Source organism: Polypterus senegalus, chromosome 7 (genome assembly GCF_016835505.1).
Source record: "Polypterus senegalus isolate Bchr_013 chromosome 7, ASM1683550v1, whole genome shotgun sequence".
Classification (NCBI taxonomy): Eukaryota; Metazoa; Chordata; class Cladistia; order Polypteriformes; family Polypteridae; genus Polypterus; species Polypterus senegalus.
Genome location: NC_053160.1, coordinates 191,667,570 through 191,690,301, shown reverse-complemented (window position 1 = coordinate 191,690,301; position 22,732 = coordinate 191,667,570). Strand labels below are relative to the sequence as shown.

The 22,732-nt window shown below is 41.2% G+C and overlaps 1 protein-coding gene across 2 annotated transcripts in view; it reads left to right on the top strand.

The window, feature by feature from the left end:
• Positions 1-22,732, top strand: part of egf (epidermal growth factor) — a 103,518-nt gene that overhangs the window by 1,292 nt on the left and 79,494 nt on the right. For both annotated transcript variants that reach the window (XR_005634429.1, XM_039759802.1), the window contains exons 2-3: positions 19,486-19,688; positions 21,634-21,815. Coding sequence is in view for 1 of the 2 variants with exons in the window: in XM_039759802.1 (XP_039615736.1) it covers positions 19,486-19,688; positions 21,634-21,815 (385 nt within the window). In the remaining variant the exon portion in view is untranslated. The remainder of the gene's footprint in view (positions 1-19,485; positions 19,689-21,633; positions 21,816-22,732) is intronic.

The window sequence follows — 22,732 nt, the reverse complement described above, 5'->3', positions numbered from 1 at the left end:
AAAAGGTTATATATAATAGTTGTGAAAGACATTATACAATGTTAGCTAACTGTCAAGCAAGACAGGAGGATCTGAAAGGCACTATATAATAAAAACACAGACATAGCTAGATATGAAAAGCACTATATAACCAAAAGATATGCGGTATATGGACAGTAAATACATTATGCAATACTAACGAGGCAGATAAAAAAATGTGAAATGTACTGTACATGGTACAAAAACATCGATACGGCGAAAGGCACATCATAATGAGAGGCACTGAAAGCTAAAGAGCTACATTGATATGAAAGGCAGTGACGCATAACTAGCTGGACAGACCGATACGAAAGACATTGTGTGTGATAGATGTTAAAAGGCACTATATAATAAGTCCAACGGATGGATGGATAGATATGAAATGCATTGTATATGACAGATATGAAAGGCACGGTATAATAATTGCACTATACAGTATAACTGACATATAGGTATGATAAATGTGAAAGGCACTATACAATAAGACAGCTAGCTAGATAGATAGGCAAGGCACTATAAAATGGACAGATAGATGTGACCCACCCTGTATTGTAAAGTGTTAGAGGTTTGAGTTTTTAATTGAGATTGCTGCTGTTGTGTTATTTTATTCCCTTTGGCCAACACTACGTGTACTTCTGATATGGCTGGCCAGTCTACAGTTCATCTTACACAGCTTGGTGCAGCCTGGCGGCTGAGGCCTTGGCCTCTGAGTCACAAGGCTGCTGGTTCAATCGACGCTCACTGTAGCTTCACCCTGCGACCCTAAAGACGTCTCCCAACCTGCACAAATGGATATCGACACTTTGAAGTTGTCCTCGATGAAAATGTCAATCAATCAATCGATCAACATTTATTTATATAGCACATATTCATACAAAAAAATGTAGCTCAAAGTGCTTTACAAAATGAATAGAAAAATAGAAGACACAATAAAAAATAAACATAAGTCAACGTTAATTAACATAGAATAAGAGTAAGGTCCGATGGCCAGGGTGGACAGAAAAAACAAAAAAAACTCCAAAGGCTGGAGAAAAATAAAATCTGTAGGAGTTCCAGACCACGAGACCGCCCAGTCCCCTCTGGGCAATCTACCTAACATAAGTCAAACAGTCCTCTTTGTATTTAGGGTTTTCATGGAAGGACCTGATGATGATGGTCACGTAGACTTCTGGCTTTCAGTCCATCAATGTTGGTGCATCATGATGCTTTGAGTAGGTGGTGGTGGCGCCGGTCGCCACCACAAAGAAACCGGAAAAAGAAACAGAAGAGAGAGTAGGGGTCAGTATGGATTTTGGAGCCACTGTGAATAGTTATTATGAAGAATTGAACATACAGAGTATCAGGATTAAGTTAAAGTGAAGTTATAAAATGGCCATGTTAAAGTAATGTGTTTTCAGCAGTGTTTTAAAGTGCTCTACTGTATTTGCCTGGTGAATTCCTATTGTCAGATGTCAGGCAGATGTGTTTTAATAATCAGACTTACAATAAGATGTGCTTGGCCATATTTTACTAACAGGACTCTGATTTCTGTCATCAGATTGTCTGTCTGTTTTTTATTGTTGGTCCCCTGAAATTGTTAGGTATGTTTGATTTATTATGTAAAGCCCGAGCTTTGCTGTGATGTTTATGTCCTGCCTTTGTCAGTCGATCGTTCTGATCTTATTTGGTTTATTGCTTTTGTATTCTGCTGACTTACAGCATCTTATATTTGGCAGCCTTGTGTTGTAAACATGACTTCCTTTTATATTTTCTTAAGATATTGTCCACCATAAATGGCGTTGGCAACTGCAGCGGTCAATGAGACATGTACTAGAAACAGAGTGTATGAGCCGAGTGGGCAAAGAAAATCGTGTGAAATTGTCAGATCAGCCAGTCCCATCTGCAGAGTCCTGGCCTTGGCTCACTTTTTACAAACCCCTGAGGATTAGGGGCAGGGTGGCTTTAATGGTGCTCTGCATTGTTTCTGTTTTGTGGGCCACCTTTTTGCCTGTCATTCCATCAGGAGTGGAGTCTTCTGGAACTTTTCTATTTTCTCAGATATTTTGACATATGTGTTATTATACGGTGCCTTTCTGATCTACCTGTGTGTGTGTGTGTGTATGTATTTATTTATCTGTCTTATTACAAAGTGCCTTTCATATCTATCTACATTAGATAGTGATACTCTATATAGTAACTTTTATATCTATCTGTGTACTTATCTGTCTTATCATATAGTGCCTTTCACAGCTATGTATGTATGTATGTATTCATACTTTTTAAAGTGCCTTTCATGTTTGTCTGTCTTATTATAGAGTGCCTTTTCAATTTCTATCTATCTATCGAGATATCTTATAGTTGTGTCACATCTTTCTGTGTGTTGGTACTACGCATAGTGCCTTTCATATCTATCTGTATATGTATTTGTCGTAGTGTCTTTTGTACAATATCTATTCCATACAGTACCTGTTATACCCATCTATCTAGCTATCGTTCTTATTATATAGTTCATTTCACAACTATCTATGCATTGGTGCCATGATTAGTACCTTTCATATCTGTCTCTGTAGTCCTCTCTTATTTTATAGTGTCTTTAATATCTATCTGATACGCTTTTCTTATCTAGCTAGCTCTCTGTCTTGTTGTTATATAGCACCTTTCACATCTGCCTGTGTATAGTTACGAGTTTTACTGCCTTTCACATCTCTCTCTCTTTCCTCTCTGCTGGATGGCTTCTTCTTTCCAGTCCCTTCTCTGCCAAGAGGCAGTCTCGTTGTTCCTGGCTGTTGAATTCACAGAATGCTAATGAAATACGGGCTCTGAACTGCCCCATTGTCACTGTGTGACCCCCCCATCCATGCCCCATTCCCCTCTTTCTCTCTCTCATAAAAGCTGAGCCCAAGGAGCAGCAAGTGACATTTTCCCCATTCAGAGCCCCTTCTCTCGTCTTTGGAGGACTTTTGTCGAGATCTTTCAGGCAGCCTGCTTGCTTTTGCCAGATTTTATGTTGAAGAAACTGTTGCTAGGTTACCCACATACTTGGTAAAGCACTGTGGTGGCAGTCCGTTCAAGTAGCCGTGTGACCCCCCAGTGGTACTAGGATTGTGATGGACCTGCGCACTCTAAATAGTGTCAAAAAAACAAACATCGGTGACGGCCCAGGACCAAAATGCTAATCGGGGAAGGCAGTGTGTGACGTACATATCACAAGTCCATGCCCCTTTAGCTCGCCCTAGGGGGAACAAAACCTGAAACCCACATCTGCCAAGGATGTAGACATTGTGAATCCAAACAAAACCCAATTTTTTATTTTTTAATTTTTATTTGTCTTTGTTTGGCACCCCTTTTCCTAAACACACAAATGTATCCTTTGTGCCCTTCTGTCAGGACACAGCGCTAATGAGCCTAGAATGTTCTGCTGGGAAGAGAGTAAAGGACAGCCACATTCATGGCCAGTCTTTAGGCATATTGAATGCAGATTAAACCGGCTGACCCGGCCCTAATACACTGACCTTTCGTTTTAGTATTTTAGATTAATAATTAATAATGAGGTGTAAATGAAATGGAAACCCACAGTTCACAGTCTAATGTGGTTACATTCATGTCAGTGTGTGTTTATCATGAAGTGTCTGCTTAAATAAAATGGAAGAGAAAAAGTGAAGAACTGAGATTTATGGGCCGCACATCACTTGGATGATATTCTTAGAAAGAAAAACTCTGCAATTTAAGAATGACCTGGTGTAGCCAAAAAAAAAATGCCAAATAAGTTATGTCATCCACCTCATTTGGCTTCTAGTTAGGAAGGTAGGTAGGAATAAAAACCTACAGCTATGATGGCACCTTTGGGCTGAGCTTGTACAACACTGCTGTAGGTTGAGACTCCCAGTACCCGAGCCTCTGAAATCTGGGGCCAAATTAATATTATAATTTTATCTTGATTATTAAAGCTCAAAGTAAAATACAACATTCCACTTTCCTAACCTGCTTATTTAGTGCAGGGTCACAGTAAAGCCTGAGCGTATCCCAGCAATGACAGGGCACAGGGCAGAGTTGACATCTGAGCAGGACACCAGTCCATCACAGGGTGAACAGACACACACACACACACGAGTCAGTTGAGCAAAGCCAATTCAACTAATCCTTATGTATTTGGACTGTGTGCAAATTTCACTTGGTAAGTAACCATGATGTAAACCCTGGTCACTGCCACTGTGCCATCATGGCACCCATGGAAAAATATTTGAATACAAGATATGATATTCTAGATTGCTGCCCACTCTAACTACTGGCTCCTATAACACCGTTAAAGTACACGTAGCAAAGAAAAAGACAATAATTAAGCAGGACTGACACAAACCCTTTGCCACAGGACTGCACCAACATATCCTTATCAATGCACTGATACCCCCTTACCTATCCTTAGCCTAAAAAGGGAATTTTCTTATTGGCTGAGGACAGTTTTTTTTTCTAATTATGTTCTCTGATATAAATTTCAAATTAACCAAAGGTTTTATGTTTACAACGGTGCCCCCCAAATGCAGAACACAACTGTTAAACGTTCAGGGCCAGCTGCAGTCTGCACTCGTTGTGGGGTCACGTCTTAGACCGTATTCATTGTGTCAGGACGGTCTGTTGGGTTTAGTGCCACTGCAGTGTGCACTTGAGCTGTGTGGGTGCAAAGGGGAGCAAAGTCACGTGTGGATGTAAAGCAGCAGCCTCAGTCGTGCGTTGGTGAGTGTTATGAAGTGAGCACCAGCACCGACTGTTCAGACACAACAAAGTATGTATGTGCAAATGCAAACATTTTAACCTTTACAAAAAGACCTCAATCATAAAATGTATATACATACTACATGTACTTCTTGCTTGCTCCCTCAAGGTTGTGACTGTTTGCATCTGTGACGGACAGGAGCACGAAATTCCTCATCTACGTCCGAGTTGTTTTAAATGTGACACTTGATGGCCGTCACATGTATTGACAATTCGCCAATCAAAGCACTGCACACGCTAGAGCCACCCTGTCAGCTTGGACAGGTGGAAAATGACAGCTTTCAATTGAAAGTGTCTTTCATGTTATGTGCAATGTCACTGAAATAAATGTTTATAAAACGCATACGTGTATTTCATGACATATTTATTTATGCTCATCTAGCATTTTGTTATTAATTATTGTCAGATTTTACAATCCATTTATTTACGAATATCAGTACTGATTTAATTTTACCAAAGCTGATCCTCCATAGATTTGGACTGAAGTATAGATAATTGATGAATGAGTAATTCCATGTCTAATATTGAGCAATTCAAACTGTCCTGCAGCGTAGACTAGGCCTCACCCCAAGCATCTGAATCCCGCACTGTAATGGCCTGCTTCTGCCTAATACAAAATATACTTCAAATATCCCATAACTATATAAGTTGAAGAGAAAAAAAACTGTAAAATATCTTTCGCTTAAAGACAACATTGAAAAAATAATCTTTATAAATATATTTATTAGCAAGAAGGAAAAAATAAAAACCACTAATGCTCAAATGAGCAAAAACGTTTCCTGAAATGGCAATCCACAGCAAACAAGTCCCAATACGTGAAACGATCTGAGAAACGGCAGTAAAATTGACAGCACCAGTAAATTCAATTAAAATGCAATGGGATGAAACTCCCAATGAAGGGCGAAGTGTTCTCCGGTTTGTAGTTTGTGATTTGTTTTTTGTTTTTTAATATTTTGCGCGTGTTTGGTGTGTGTGATGGAGGTTTGCTCAAATCGCTGTGCCGCTCATACTGGTGACGGGGGATCAGTCTACTGACAGGAGCAGCTGTCTAAAGCACAAAGGAGGAAGATGTTGTGTACAAATGACACGGTGAGAGCTGAAGTGTCCTCTGTCAAGATAAGATAAATTTGTGACGGTAAACTCGGCCGTAATTGAAGTCGTATGTAGTGTTTTAAGGACCGGCGATGTGCGAAAGAGAGTTGCTATGTGCAGGGCGGCTTTAATCATTTAATGCATTGATTATTAACTTCTTTACATGAGGTGCGGCCTTTCATCTGAGATTTATTTTAGTGTCAGCGCGTGACCCCCCCCACCCCCATAACCCCACTCGCGGGGTTTTGTTGAGTGTTGCTCTAATGTGTAGGTGGTTCACGCTGCTATTGCTCCACATCTGATGAGTTCTCATTTACCTTTTGGCAAAGGGAGGATAACTAATGTTATCAGAGTGTCCTGTGCTCATAGTAGCTGATATATCAAAATATGAAAATTTATCATGAACTTGATGACTGGTCATTTGGCCATCTTCTGTGTTATCTGCAAAACTGGAAAAAAGAAGGAAACAAAGGTGGTAATGATGATTTAAGAGGAGATTCTAATAAACGGCTATTCAAAGTCTTATAAAGCTGTTATTACTCTTTGAATATTATCTCTGTTGTTATAACAACCTCAATTCTGTGGTTGGAACTGAGGCAGTGTGGAAAAAGCAAATAAAAAAAGGAAACCGTGTATAGACAGTGACCTGAAAACAATATAATGGTCCATTACTTAATGTTACAACTCATGAATGTTATTGCTTTTGTAAAAAATAAACCCATTTTATTTTGACACTTGAAACATATATTTAAAAATAGTTTGGACAGAAAAGAATTTCCCACCTGTGATGTTGCCTTTCCTTCTCACAACACTTAATGAACACTTGGGCACTGAAGACTCCAATTTATTGAGTGTTTCAAGTGTCATTTTGTCCCATTCTTCTTGCAGGCGAGTCTTAAGGTGTGCTACATAATGGGGTCTGCATTTCAAAATGTGCCACACATTCTCAATCGGGGACGGTTCAGGACTGTAGGCAGACCCCTCGAGCACCCACAGCCATGACCTTTGTAATATGCACTGAACATGGTCTTGATGAAACATGCATGGATTTCCATGGAGGAGATGTCATATAGAAGACAGCATATGTTGCTCCAAAATCTGTGCTTTTAGGCATTACTGGTAGTAAACTTAACAAGGAATTAAGGATAAGATTGAGCAGCACATGGCAAGGACAGGAGTTATTAGGAACAGTCAGTGTGGGGTCAGAAGAGGGAGGTTGTGTTTTACTAACAATTTGGAATTCTATGAGGAAACAACAAAAGGATACGATCAGAGTGGAGCTCATGATGTTATTGATTTGGACTTTCAGAAAGCATTTAATAAGGTGCCCCCTGAGAGGGTGGGCATCAAATTAAAAGAAGTGGCAGTTCAGGGTGATGTTTGTCGATGGGTGCAGAATTGGCTCAGACACAGGAAGGAGAGGGTGATGGTGTGAGGAACCCCATCAGAATTGGGTGATGTTAAGCGTGGTGACCAGCCTGGGGCAGTGCTGCTATTTTTAATATCTATAAATGATTTAGATAGGAATATAAACAACAAGCTGGTCAAGTTTACAGATGATACCAAGATAGGTGGATTTGCAGATAATGTGGAATCCGTTATATCATCACAGAAGGACTTGGACAGCAGACAGGCTTGGGCAGATTTGTGGAAGATGAAATTTAATTTCAGTAAATGTAAAGAATTACACATAAGAAGTGAAGGTCTGAACACACAATGGGGGGGGTCTGAAAATCGAGAGTCCATCGTATGAGAAGCATTTAGGAGTCACAGTGGACTCTGAGTTATCGACTTCCCGACAGTGTTCAGAAGAAGGCTAACAGACTGTCAGGTTATATAGCGCCTTGATGTGTGGAGTACAAGTCACAGGAGGTTCTGCTCAAGCTTTATAACACACTGGTGAGGCCTCATCTGGAGTCCTGTGTGCAGTTTTGGTCTCCAGGCTACAAAAAGGACACAACAGCACTAGAAAAGGTCCAGAGAAGAGTGACGAGGCTGATTACGGGGGGCTACAGGGGATGAGTTATGAGGAAAGATTAAAAGAGCTGAGCCTTTACAGTTTAAGAAAAAGAAGATTAAGAGGTGACCTGAGTGAAGTGTTTAAAATTATGAAGGGAATTAGTCCAGTGGATCAGACGGTGACTTTAAAATGAGTTCATCAAGATCACGGGGGGCACAGCTGGAAACCTGTGAAGGGGAAATTTCACACAAACATTAGGAAGTTTTTCTTCACACAAAGATCGATAGAGACTTGGAGTAACGAGACCAAGTAGTGTGGCGGACAGTAACACGTTAGGGACTTTCAGAACTCGACTTGAAATAAGTGGATAGGACTGGCGAGCTTTGATGGGCTCAATTGCCTGTTCTCATCCAGACTGTTGTAACTGGTGCCTTCACAGAAGTGCATGTTACCTGTTTGCCCAGGGCACTGACACAACCACATGCCATCACAGATGCTGGCTTCTAGACTTGTGACTGGTAACAGGCTGGACGGTCCTTTTCTTCCTTGCTACAGATATCCAGTGAAGTCTGATATCTCTGCTTTGCTTTTGTTTTCATTTTCCGTCTATGATCCTGTTGCCCTCCACCAACTGTGCTGGCCAGGGTGCCTGCTCATTCATGCCTTCCATTACACTACAGAACTATTTTTAAAAATCATATAAAGTATATTTTTTTTATCAGTTAATACCTTATTTCATAACAGAGTACTTTAGCGATAACACATCTCCCATCTAAAGTTAATTTAGGCTGAAGCTCACAAAAGAGGCGCTTGTCCTGTTTGGTCTTTTAGCCCTGCCATTGTCTGTCTGAATGTCTTCTCAGTGGTCCGCCCTTCTGTTTTCTCCTCAATCATTAAATGGTTCGAGGTCCACGTGTTAAACTTTTTATCTTTTTAGGATCTGCATGCCTGACCCAAATTTTTTCTTAGGCTGAGCTTTTCCTGGTCGGTCACGGTGGTCTCTTTCCTCAAAATAACGTACAACATGACAGTGTTTGTCCATCTTTTGCTTCTTCCTCTATGTTGACAAAACTGCACATAAAGAGTTGCAAACAAGAATAATTAAAGTTATAACACAACCTCAACACTGTGATTGAGTTGGCTTTGCTTCTCCATTTCCACTTTCCTGTCGAGGGTCTTGTTCCTCTTGGGCTGCAGGGATCCAAATGAACACTCTCCCTTGGCAGGGGTGCCCCTCATGTAGCAGGTCTTGAGAAGACGGGGCAGACGTGATGTCATTGGTCCTTGAGCGGTGGAAGTGAGAGACATGTCTGCTCTTCCCCTCAGAGCCCATTAGACGCCACATTATCACTCCAGCAGTCTGGGCACACGTTGGCATGTTGACTTCATGTCTGTGGACTGTGTTTCTGTGCCTCACGGTGTGAGTCGGGTCTTTTGATTCCCTGCTTAATTATTTTTCCATATCACAGTGCATTGGCTGGTGGCCATCTCCTGCCCAGACTGTGGTTTGAAGCCCACAGACCGCTTTTATTTACTTCTATCACTTTCTGTATTCACTTTCATGAATGTCATTTCAAATTCAGTCAGGTTTACTTTAAACACCGAGATTTCATCCTCTTATCTTGACACCAACAGGCATAAGGAAGAAACCAAACCCAACAAGGCATGGTAGGGCACAAAGACATCCCCACCCAACATGACCACATGCCTTGGGCTTGTGGGGCAAAGGTGGAGACCACGTACATTTTTATTAAATGTGTGTACAAGAAAATGACAGGGCAGGTGTGGCCATAATTGATCCAAGGGGCACATAATGTACTGTAGCTGATGTCCAATTCCTAATGGGCCTTCAAACTCCTTCTTCTTCTAATAAAAAGTGTTTAAAACATTGAAAAACAAAAAAGAAAAAGTGTGCTGGCTGAGAAAATGCACTGCTGGCACATTCCTGAGACAAGCTGACCATGCCGGAGTTTGCCATTCTGTTGCTATTTGCGCAAACCAAGTCGACATGTTTAGGATTTTGTAGCATTTAGATGCCTAAAGCAAACAAGGAACAAAGGCCGAGCTCACAGGAGAACAACTTCAGCATGGCGGGCATGAAGAGGAGATCCATGGGGCAAAATAGGCAGTCACCAGTACCTGGCATGGGAGTCAAGGACCACCTGAACACTTCAGAGTCCACAGTGGGCTTCTATACTGAGGTGGCATGTTCTTTGTGTGTCTGCATGGGCTTCCCGGGCCGAGTCCTCTCAGCCTTCAAAGTGCTGGACAAGAATGAAACTGAGCTGGTGGGCTCAATCAGCACCTCCACATGAGATGTGCTTTAATCAGGACAGACTGGTGGTCAGGCATTAAAGGGGCTATGCAGTAGACAGACAGACAGAGGTAAAGGGCACTATATACTTAATTGATAGAGCGATACAGAAGTCACTATATGTTTAGGAGCGAGAGGTACCAAAATAATAAGTAGGTGGGAATAAAGGACACTGTATAATAAGTAAGTAGAGGGATATAAATGTTACTGTATAGATAGAAGTAAAAGGCATTATATAATAAATTAAACTCACTATATAGACATAGATAGAAGGTAAAGGCACAATAATAATATGAAAGGGCACAATATAATAGAGAGAGATAGGAAAGGTACCATGCAGTAGACAGCAGCTAACACACATTCTCTCTATCTCTCTGTCTATATAATATATGGACAATGGGTTTCTCATTCCTTAAAGAAGCACTGTCCTAAGATTTCTTCTGAGACTGTGTTGTCCACTCCATAAACAAGTCATGATTTGGTCAGGAAACAACAGGGCAGTGCCCTGCCTCGATCTGCAGATGCTGGAAGTTTCTTTGCCACAGCGCCATGCAGGTTTTCTGACCTAAAGTAGTAAGTGACTTCAGACTGGTCTTTGTGGATGCTGCCAATTCTATACTTTATTAATAAACTGGTGGTGTGGCCTGACGTGGCTGGTACGCCTGCAAGTCCCCAGTTCACTCTGTTTAAAGTGACTCAGCTTTGAATTCAACTTCTGGCATGTAGTGGCCTTAACAGATGGAAAGATACGAAAGGCTGACTATAATAGAAATAGACCTGTCTGTTTCAGAACTATCCAAACGATAAGTTTTTTTTTTTTTTAACTCTACTTATTAAGAATTTCAAAAACAAATGACATCACTTTTCTACACAGTCACCTTCGTTTGCGATGCGATTTTCCCAGCGTTGTGCCAACTTTTTAATGACCAATTACTACTCCTCAACCCCTCACCAGTTCCAATGAAAATATAAAAGTGCAGAAACCTTTTGAACGTCCCTCGTAGTTAAAATGTATTATTATGATAACATGATGCATTCAAGAATCAGACGTGAATTAGAATCGTGCACCTCATTCTCAAGAAATAATTCAGTTTGATAAATAAATTGAGAAGCATGTGACCGTCATAATATACATTATTTTTGTGAATTTGTATTTGGTTTGGTTTGTTATTTATGTACCTCAATTGATTGTGATTTCTGGTGTCCGTGATGTCACTGGAAGCTCCGGTATAAATACTGGTGTGTCGCGAGTAGGAGCTGTCCTTCAGTTGGATAATCCCAGCGGTAGTTCCCTTCTCCCTTCTCTCTTCTAATAGGCCTGGTTTTGGTTTCGGGATCTATTTTTGACTTTGAATTTTGGTTTATCCCACAGCCTCGTTTCGCCAGGTGCCGACTCTGATTCTGGTTTGCATTATCATCTCCTGGTCTTTCGACCTTTCATTGTCTCCCACTATTCCCTCAGGCCCTGTCTCATATCGGTGACTTGTTAGAAAGTTAAATGATCGAGAAGCTCATGAAAGAATCGCTGAATGACATACATAGTCAGGTGCTGTAAAAAAAGTGTGCATTAAAGTAAAGTTGAAAGCAAAAAATTGTTGGAAATGTTGTGTGATTTCTTGAATGTACAAAAGGACATATACATGTTACTTTAATATTAGGTTCATCTATTCTATAAAATGTACAAAACAAATAATTGATGCATCTTCTATATAAATGTCTACATGTGGAAGTTTGTTTGTCTGTCCGGTCCGGAAGTGAGAGGTGGAGTTTGGGTATGAGCGCCGCCTTCGAGGAAACAAAAACTCTCTTAGCCGCTAATAACATAAACGAGGCGAGCACATCAGCAAAATGAAACCTCAGTAGAAAGACAAAGTCGCGTAGCCGCTAATGTCGGTAAAACGGTATCCTTTTATTTTTCCTCCAGCCGCTAATGTACAAGCAAGGCTAGCGCATCGGCAAAACGATTCCTCCTAGGGGAGAGAGAGAGACCAAGAGTAGTGCCTTTCAATTACCGGATATATCAACATTTTTTTTTTCTTTCTGACAATTTCAATCGTTTCTAAGACCCTGGGCTTTTTACAGCACGCACGGACACAGCTAGTTCTAATATAAATGTGTTGTTCCTGTATTGTACTCGACTGGTATGATGAATGAGAGAATCATCCGTGATGGAGCTCTTGTGTTTGCTGCTTATACTGTAATTCAGTCTGAAGCCAAAGGAATCACAAGAGAAATAAATGAGAAATAGCCGACGCCCACTGTAGCATATGGCGGTGTAAGAATAGGAATGGAAAATGGTGAGAAAGGAATTCGGAAATGAAGAAGAAAGAAATACTTCTTGAAAGACGCAGTTGTTTGCTGGAGACGACAGATAATGAGTCGAAAGATCTAACCCTAGAAAAAGCCACGGCTGAAGACTGGTTGTTGTAGATTAACGCAAATCTTTGCAAACATTTGTCCTTGGGACTTGTTGATAGTCATGGAGAGTCTGGTGAGTCTGAGTGGGAATTATGTGCGTTTAAATTTAAAAGGGAGATTGGTGTCGGAAGGAAGGAGAGAGGTTCTGGGAATGAAGATTGTTTCAGAATTTTGGATAGCGATCAGTTTGCACTCAGTAATATTTGTGTGTATTTGGGTAGCGATGAGTCTTTCCGTTGCAAAGACCTTTTGATGGCATAATATTTTGAAGGAGCATAACTATGGCGCGGATTGGTAGTGCTGCTGCTTCGCAGTTAGGAGACCCAGGTTCGCTTCCCAGGTCCTCCCTGCGTGGAGTTTGCATGTTCTCCCCGTGTCTGCGTGGGTTTCCTCCCACAATCCAAAGACACGCAGGTAAGGTGCATTGGTGATTCTAAATTGTCCCTAGTGTGTGTGTGTGCGGTGGTCTTGTGGTGGGCTGGCGCCCTGCCCAGGGTTTGTTTCCTGCCTTGCGCCCTGTAGTAAGGATATAGTGGGTTGGATAATGGATGGATAACTACGGCTCCCACCTTTAGATGAAGGATATGGGGAGGCATGCCAGTTGGTGTGGGAGTGTGTAAAAACTCATGTGGGTACGTTAGTTTATCATTTGGATCGTCACTGACCACTGTATCTACACTCTTGAAGGTCACTTTTTCACCCTGTATAAGATCAAGAACTTTGTTGTTAATATGTAGAGAATCGTCGTTTGTGACTCTCAGAATTGCTCTTACAGCAAGTTCTTGGGGAGTGACAGTCGAAAAATTTAATATCACCATAAAGTTGAGCAACTGGGTCTTGTTGTTGTGGTAAACATTGAGAAGGTATTTCTGCCATGTCTCCAGTTTTACCTTCCCCAACTTGAAGAAGCCATTGAACAAATTGAGTTTCACTTTCAAGAGCACTCATATTTTTTGTGAGTTATAGGACCTTCACTTCGTTCCACAGCCTGTGTTTGTTGATGCAGGAGGCAACGGTGAGGGCTCAAGAACCGCGGAAGATAACAGGCAGTATGTGGCGGAAATCTCCACCGAGAAGAATGGTTTTTATTACCGAAAGGTGGATTTTCCTGAGTGAGATCTCACAGTAGTCTGTCAACAGCTTGAAATGCATAACAATGTCTCATTGGTGCTTCATCCTAGATGATCATTTTCGCTTCAAGTATATTATTGGCATCGTTGGTATTTGGCTTCACGTTGTAGGCTGATGTTGGTGTGATTTGAAGAGGTATTTTGAACAAGGAATGTGCAGTACGGCAGCCAGGTAGCAAAGTTGCTGCGATTCCAGTTGAAGCAACCGCTATTGCCACGTCTCCTCTACCTCTCACAGAATGAATGAGGGTTTTGTATACAAAGGTCTTGCCTGATCCTGCGGGGCCGTCGAGAAAGAAACATCGGTGGATTGTATATTGCCTACAGTACTGTTTGTACGACTGTTCGCTGATCGTCGTTGAGTAGTTTTGTGTAATCTGAAGCTACTTTTTCTTCGTGGAGAATGTCAACACAGGTTGGAGTATAAGGTGGGATGAGTTCAGTGACCGGGAGATGAAATAGTTGAAGAGTCATACCTTAACACTTGAGTATTTCATTAATTTCCGAGAGAGCGTACATCGGGGCAGTGTCCGTGGAATATTTAGTAAACGGGTCTTCACAAATTGCCAGTTTATGTGTTTGTCATAGGTCCGGGACATTGACAGGTTCCCCAAAGGCACAAATGAAAGCGAAAAGATGTACGTGCATCTTAGTTTGTGTAGCTTCATAAAGAGTGTCGTGCCAAATCTTGTCATCGTTAAGGAGACCTAACTCTTGACATGCTGCTTTAAATGAGCTGCATATGTTTCCATTTATGATTTTAAGCTCCTGGAAAGTAGTAGCTCCTGGAAACCATGTTAAGAGGGCGTGTATAAGTAGTATTGTTCAGAGTCTTGAATAGAGACAATTGGCATTCTACCTATAGTGTTACTTTTTCGGAGTCGTCGCAGAGTGGAGTGATTTCACATAAGTATCCATCTTATTCAGGTCAAACCATGCTGTTAGCATGGTTTTTCTCGTTGCTTCTCGATTTAAGGTTTCTTCTTCGAGACCTTCATGAAACAGGACAGTATGTTGTTCGGGAGGACGGACAGGTAATCGTATAATTGTGTGAGATTTGTCTGACATACTGTACTCGCTAAGACACCACATAGCTTCTGGAGCACTAACATATCTTCCGTCCAAAAAAGTCATGATTTCATCGTGAACCAAGTCATCGTTAGCATGTTCTTGCTGTAAGGTAACGGAAGCTGCATCGTAACCTTTGTGAAAATATTAGTAGAGATATTTGATGGACTTTATAGATGAACAAACTTTGACATTAATATGTGCATGTACATTTTTTACTCAACCAAGGATTGTATGGAACTATCCATCGATTATCAATTATAAACTTACCTATTTGTGCAGTTGGCCCTTCTCTTCTGCAGTAGATTGGGTACTCGTTAATGTTTTCTTGCATGTGTTCCTTCTAATCTTTCGGGAATCGCTTGGTGCAAGTACCATCCTTCATGCACAATACCGTTGGGTTACCTGCTGTACCGCATGGTCCGTGTACCATGCATTTAGTAACAATTTCAAATAACCTAGCGTCAGTGTCAGGGTTAGGGAGTTCAGCAGTGACATATTTATCAATGTCCTCTTTGGTTCTTATTTTAGAATTATTGTGAAGAGTAAACAGCATGTGGGCATGAGGAAGGCCACACTTCTGAAATTCGATTATGTAAATATAAGAGATAACACCCCCTAAAAGATGATGTTGTAGAATGTCTCTAAGTAATTCCTGCAGCTTAATCCAAAAGACTTGTTGTAGCCACCGGAGTAAGGCGAAATCAGGCACGGGTAAAACGCATGTCTAAAGAAATCTCACAGTCCAAAAGTTTGTTTTAAAAATATTTAGTGAAAGTTAAAAGCAAATAACCCACACAAGAATAAAAGGAAGAATAGTTACACACATAGAATAAAAGACAAAAAATGGAAAAAATGCATCTTTTATAAACTTGGCTTTTCTTGAGAAACCGAGTTATTTCTATACTTAAAAGTTCTTTACTTCTGCTTTCTATACGTAAAGGTTCTTAATTTCTTCTTTTGTATGCCTTAAACATATGGTTCAACACTTCAATAAGTGCTGTTTTACGAGTTACTTTACACTCAAAAGGCCTTTAGGCCTATGCCCAGGCACGGTTTAAAACCTTATGCCTTCCATACCTTATTCAAGGCAAGGCTGTCACTAACTGGAGAACATTGTTCACTCAAAGCTGTTAGAAATGGCAAGAATATACCAATACAATTCTATTTACGGGGGTTATAGGAACCTCCCATAGATTATGCATTGTAATCTAGTAAAATATTCATGAATCTTACAGAACTAGGGAAATGGCTCTCACACTCGTACTACAATATCAGGTCTGTGCTCCGGTCTTTGGGTATCCGACAGTGAATGTAGAATTTCCGGCCAAGCAGGGTTACATGTGTAAGGGATAAATAAATTGGGCTTTCCGAATTTACGTACTATGGCCGTGGCATCCTGACAGTTTTGTTGCATGTATCTTGGACTTCCTGGAAATGTGGACCATTTTGCCTACTCGTACGTTGTTATTTGTTATTTTTTTAGTTTGCTTGCAGTGCGTCTGACTGTCCTTTGTATTGTTCCACATGCAGATCTTCTTGATGTAATCGGAGATAATTGAGATGCGCACCCCTTGTTTTAACATAGGCATCTACAACGTACTGTTGGAATAGTTTGCTGCTGGAGTGCTAAATACTAAATGGATTCCTCACTGATAATCTGTACGTGTAAAATTGGCATTGAGTAAGCCTGATTTGGTTGGCGGTTCTTTTATCGGGAACATGTTGTAAATCTTTGTGCCAGCCAATGTCCCCGTAAGGGAATAAAAGTGGGTAAACCATAGGATCGCAATTCATATTGAGCATGGAAATCTGTTTACAGGAGTTGCCTCTGGGAGAGATGCAAATGTCCTTTTCGGCAGGGGGTTCGCCATCTTCTCCGATGAAAATCACTGCAACATCGGTATGACATGTTGGGGCATTGTATCGTCATAAATCCTTTCCAGGGTTTTCCTTGAAAACCATTTGTACAGATGCTGTTGGACTGGACTAAACAATTTCATACATGTGTTTGTATGATTTAGCAAAGGGGTTGATGGTTCTGAGCATGGACTCTAGCTGGAGAAGTAAATTTTTGCTGCAAGCAGAGTTTGCTTTATTTTGTAAGCGTACTTCAGTAGCTTGCTCTGTGTCAAAAACATACAACTGTCCATATCCTGGAGAGAGAGAAGTGTTAGCGTATAGTGGAGAGATTTGGTGATAGATTTGCTTGTGTATTTTAAAACTGTATGGTCCGTGGCCAGGAGGTGCACCCATGGAAGCAAATGCTAGAGAAGAGTTGTATTCTCGAATGTGTTCACGATAATTTTTACCTTCTGATGTTTGCTGTGTAAGATGCTGTTGTAAAGACACAGGTGGCTCCTGCAAAGGTGGTAAAGCTACTTTACCGTTGTGGCAGCACCTCGAGTACTTGTTGGATGTATTACGCTCAGCAGGCCAGTATAGTGCATGACCGTGTTTGCACTGCTGGTCTGGAGTCCCAGTGTTGTAATCTTAGACGGGAAGATAGGAATGAGGTGAAGAAGTACCTGTGGTAACGGGAAGAGGATTATGTGTATGTCTGCTGAGACTGCGTTGGTTTGGAAACATTGCTTTGCAGATGTCGCATTGCAAGACTTGTGAATGAGTTTTGTTGTGTTTAGTCAGACAATCCTGTGTAGTGAACTTCTTATTGCATTTCTGGCACTTGTATAGTTGCTGGGAAGAATGCCTTTTCTTGTGTTTAGCAAGTGAGGTTCGCGTTTGAAAAGTTTTCTTGCAGGAATTGCACTGGAAGAATGTGTTACTGGAGTGGGAGTCAGGTAATTTATCAGCAGAGTGAATTTTTGTGTGTTTGTGAAGATAGTTCTGCGTTGTGAAACATTTTGTGCAAGTGTGATACTGAAACAATTTGTAGTTACAGTGAATTTTCTTGTGTTTGGCAAGGCTGGGTTTTGTTTTGAAAGGTTTACTACAAATGTCGTAGAGAAAGGTTGTAGCAGTAGACGAAACTGTAGTGTTTTGTGGAAGAGAAGAATGACTGAGGACTGATGTGTTGGTGTTATCAGACATTATATGCTGCTGTGGAAACATGATCAGAATCGGTAGGAGGGCTTCATAGTGGCCATTGTCCAGTTGTCCTGTGTACAGAAGGTAAATGAAGAGAGTATTTCCAGAATTGTAAATGCAAGGCAGGATGTTGGGGTCTTGTTTGAAGTAAATGACAATGGTAGCATGGAGAATCTCTTAAAGAGTTTGAATTTCAGCTTCACCACCATAAACTCCAGATGTTGCCATGTATTGATAGTACTCCTGACTTGTGATAACTCGATTTGCGCTGTAAAGAACAACAGGAAGAACGTCTGCAAATCTGTCCCAATGTGATGCAACAAAATCTACTGCCCTGTGTCGTAGTAAGAGTGCATTGCCTTCGTCAACCGTTTGTGTCAAGAAATAACCCACTGATAGGAACAGGCAGTTGCCGGATCCCGGAATAGAGATGACGTTGTACAAAAACCCGTTGACTGAGAAGATACTGTCGTTCATTTTATAACAAAGGCTTAGGAAACAACTATCGCAGTATAACGAAAATTGCAAGGTGTATGGGAGGCCGCAGGCAGCGTGGAGAAGGGTTTGAAAGAGGATGAATAGGAATCGAGAAATACCGTGTTGTTTGCGTGTGGGTGGGACCGGTTTTGAAGTGGAAGCAGGACGAACCAGAAGAGAAATATATATAAGAGAGAATGAATCGGACAGGCCGTACTGCACATCTGCCTCAACAGCTACCTGCAAAATGGCATCACAGATGCCATATCCGTGCCGCTGAACTCCTTTGAATTGATTCTCTTCTGCACATGAATTGGTTCACAATAACTCCCTGAAAACAGTCCTTCAAAATGAACAAATTGCTCCCAAATTTTGCCCAACAATAGCCTGAAAGGGAGCCAATCTGTCTCAGCCAGGAGTGTGGAATTGCCGGTTTGTGCCTGCTTTAATTTAAGCATTATTTGGAATACTTTTTGTCCTGCATGAACAGGTACTGTGCCCCTGTTTTGATTAGAACTGGCAGTTGTGTTATGCCCCCCCTACAGTCTGGGGATTTAATCTTGTGTTTCCTTTTGCATTTCGTCCTTTTTGATTTCTGGTGTTTGTTTTGGTGTATCCTTCTTCTGACCTCCTCTTATCGACCGGACTAAGAATTTCAGACAAGTCTTTCTTTTTTTTTTTCTTTTGAGTCATCTTCTTGTTTGCTTTTTTAATGGTCTTTTTTAGCTAAACATCTTCAATATTTCCCCTTTTTAGCCAGAACAGGGAGGACCTTGGAGTTGAACCACTGCTTCTCCAGACTGACAGGAGATGGTGGTTTGAGGAGGTCATCTGGGCTCCTCCCCTCCCCCACAAGCCCAGGTGTCTCCCTTGGGGCAAAATACCAGACACAGGCCACTTGCAGAAGACCCAGGACATGGTTTGACTGGCCTGGGAGATCCTGGGGGAAAAAAAGTACTGAGGACAGAGTGGCCTGGTCAGCCCTCCTTGGCTTGTCACCACTGTGACCCTCATAAGTGGGTGGAAAGTGAAGATGGTGCTGTGGGTTCTTCTAGAAGGATTCTCTTTCTTTGGTTTACAGGAATGCATTTTCAGCACACACACTTTTGGCTTTGTTATTTTTAAAAGGGCAAATTATTAAAATGGATTGATCCTATTGTTGATTTGATTTATTAAAACTAATCATGTTCTTGTTTTTGCCCATAATCAAGCCTTCGCCCCCTACCTCATCTTCAGTTATGGCAGTTCCATATTCCAAGTGGACAGAGAAGGGACCAACCTGAAGAGGCTGGTGGCCAACACAAGCTCTTCTGTCATACTGGACTACCACCACAGTGAGGACAGGATCTACTGGGCCGACATGAGCAGGCAGGGTATGATTGGCAGGGCTTTCATGAATGGCACAAGGAAGGAGGTGAGTGGCATGACACATGATCTGCTATAGCCAGGGGTTCATCAAGTGTCTCTCTTAATTGTTTTTTTATGTATTCATTTATAAATGATGTTTCTGAAGATGCTTTTTCTTTCCCCTTTTTTAATTTTAATATTCTTGAACTAGTATTTTTGCATTTACAGTGCTATGAAAAATATTTGCCCCTTTCCTATTATCCTCTGCATTTGTATATTTTGCCCAGCGAATAACATCAGACCTTTAGGCAAAATGCAATATTAGAGAAAAAGAACCTGAGTGGACATATAATTTTTTAAATCGGGATCTTCTTTAATCAAGAAACAGTAATCCAGCACCCCAATCGCCCATGTGAGAAAGTCATTCCCATCCATAGTTTATATACTTGTTTCTAGGACCTTTAGCAGTACAGAAACACTTCCTGTAGTTTGCTATCAGTGGTTCACATTAATTCTTTGCAGGACTCTTTTCATGCAGATGGACTGGTTGGTTTGAGAGCATCAACTGGTTGTTTCAACGTGTCCTTTGGATAGGCCACCCAACACTTCTGAGCCATTCAGCTATAGATTTACGTGTATGTTTTGGCTCTTTGTCTGACACTTTAGTTTTAAGTCACTGACAGATGACTGGACTCTCACCCAACATTCTCCTTAGTGCACAATTCCAGGTTCCTTCAATAATAGTAAGTGTTCCAAAGTATTCCCACACCATCACATGAGCACAGATCAGGCCAGGTTGGGGAGCTTGCACTGGTACAGCACACCACACAACAAAACAAAACAGTTCAGGATCCTGATTGGCAACCCACCCTCCGGAAATGAACCCTCTATCTGCCATAGCCATGTGTTACTTGGGCATTCTCTTGACCTGGTCCAGCCACTTGGGTCCTTGAAAATGAGGATCCTGCAAGCCGGATCACCCTTGGAGGAAACACGCCACATGGTCGTAGTGCTGTAACTGACAGGTCATGTGCCACATTCGGGACTCCATGAGCAACAGCAACACAAGGTCAAACCAGTGGTACCCAAGGATTCTCCACAGAGACACAGTATTAAAGGAGTCCAGTCTTCGTCTCAGTTCATTGGATAGCGTCCATGTCTCACAATCATATAGCAAGACAGGAAGCACCAGGACTCTAAAGACTTGGACCTTCGTCCTTTTACAGAGATATCGCGAGCACCACACACCCCTCTACAGTGATCCCCTGACTCTACATGATCCCCTAATCCATCTATTGCCCTCATAGGAAGAGTCACCAGAGATGTGAATGTCACTGCTGAGGTAAGTAAATCTCTCCATGAGGTTGACACTGTCTCCGCAGACACACACACTGCTGATGGCCGTGCCCAAGAGATCATTAAAGGCCTTCAGCACACCCATGTTCTACTGCAGATCTGATGTTCTTGCTGTCCAACACCTGAAATGCTACACTATGTTGACCAAAGAGTTTTGCTTTGGAGTCGTTTGTCATTATTTCATAAGGCTTGGAGTTCATCCTGGTATTTCTTTGCACTGATGTTCCTCTTGGATGGAGGCGGTTTATACCTTGAATCCCATTTTTCTCAGACTCTTTCTTATCATGGAGTCGTGAGCACTGACCTTACATGAAGCTAGGAAGGCATCTGCTCAACTTTGGATGATCTTTTGAGATCTTGAATGAGCTGCCCATTGTTGTAAATGATCTCCATTTGCAAATAATTGTTCTCACTGTGGTGCCTTAGAAATGTCTTTGTCACTCTTTTTTCTAATTTCATTGCCATTTTTAGATGGGTTATTTCTATAAATTAGGTATTTCTGACAGTGGTGATTGTGTCTTATACTGTTTATGGTGTTCATTTCCCAGCATTCTGCTAACTAAAATTTTATAAAGTGATAAAAGATTAGCCTCAGCTTAAGCTATAGCCAAAAGTTCCCATGGCTGCATCTTCATCAACTTCTTCTTTCTTCACAGATAGTGCATGTGACAGGAGAAGGCGTTTCAGGATTTACTGTAAATTGGATCCAAAACACCATCATCTGGAGCAATCACATCAAGGGGACAATCGAAGAGGTGACTGTCAATGGGTCAAACCCACACCTTCTTTTTGGAGACTTGTTTCATCCAAGTGACGTTATTGTTGATCCTTATGAGAGGTAAATCTTTATCATTCCTTTTCAATTTGGTTTGCTTCAAGGTTGATTAGATCACAAAATTGGAATTTCTAAAGGTTATTAGCAAATCCAAACCATCGGAATTCAAAGGAAATATAAGATGAACTGACTGAAGGGACTAAAAATCAAGTGAAAACAACAAGTGAGTACATAACATGACTTGTAGACCCCACCAACAACAACAACAACATGTATTTCTATAGCACATTTTCATACAAACAGTAGCTCAAAGTGCTTTACATAATAAAGAATAGAAAAATAAAAGACACAATAAGAAAACAAAATAAATCAACATTGATTAACATCGAATAAGAGTAAGGTCAATGGCCAGGGGACAGAAAAACAAAAAACTCCAGACGGCTGGAGAAAAAATAAAATCTGTAGGGATTCCAGACCATGAGACCGCCCAGTCCCCTCTGGGCATTCTACCTAACATAAATGAAACAGTCCTCTTTGGATTTAGGGTTCTCATGGAAGGACTTGATGATGATGATGGTCACGTAGACTTCTGCCTTTTAATCCATCCATCATTGTTGGAGCATCATGAAGCTTTGAGTAGGTGGAGGTGGCACAGGCCACCACCACAAAGAAACGGAAAAGAAACAGAAGAGAGTAGGGGTCAGTACGGATTTTAGAGCCACCATGAATAGTTATTATGATGAATTGAACATACAGAGTATCAGGATTAAGTTAAAGTGAAGTTATAAAAAGGCCATGTTAAAGTAATGTGTTTTCAGCAGTGTTTTAAAGTGCTCTACTGTATCAGCCTGGTGAATTCCTATTGGCAGGCTATTCCAGATTTTAGGTGCATAGCAGCAGAAGGCCGCCTCACCACTTCTTTTAAGTTTTGTTCTTGGAATTCTAAGGAGACACTCATTTGAGGATCTGAGGTTACGATT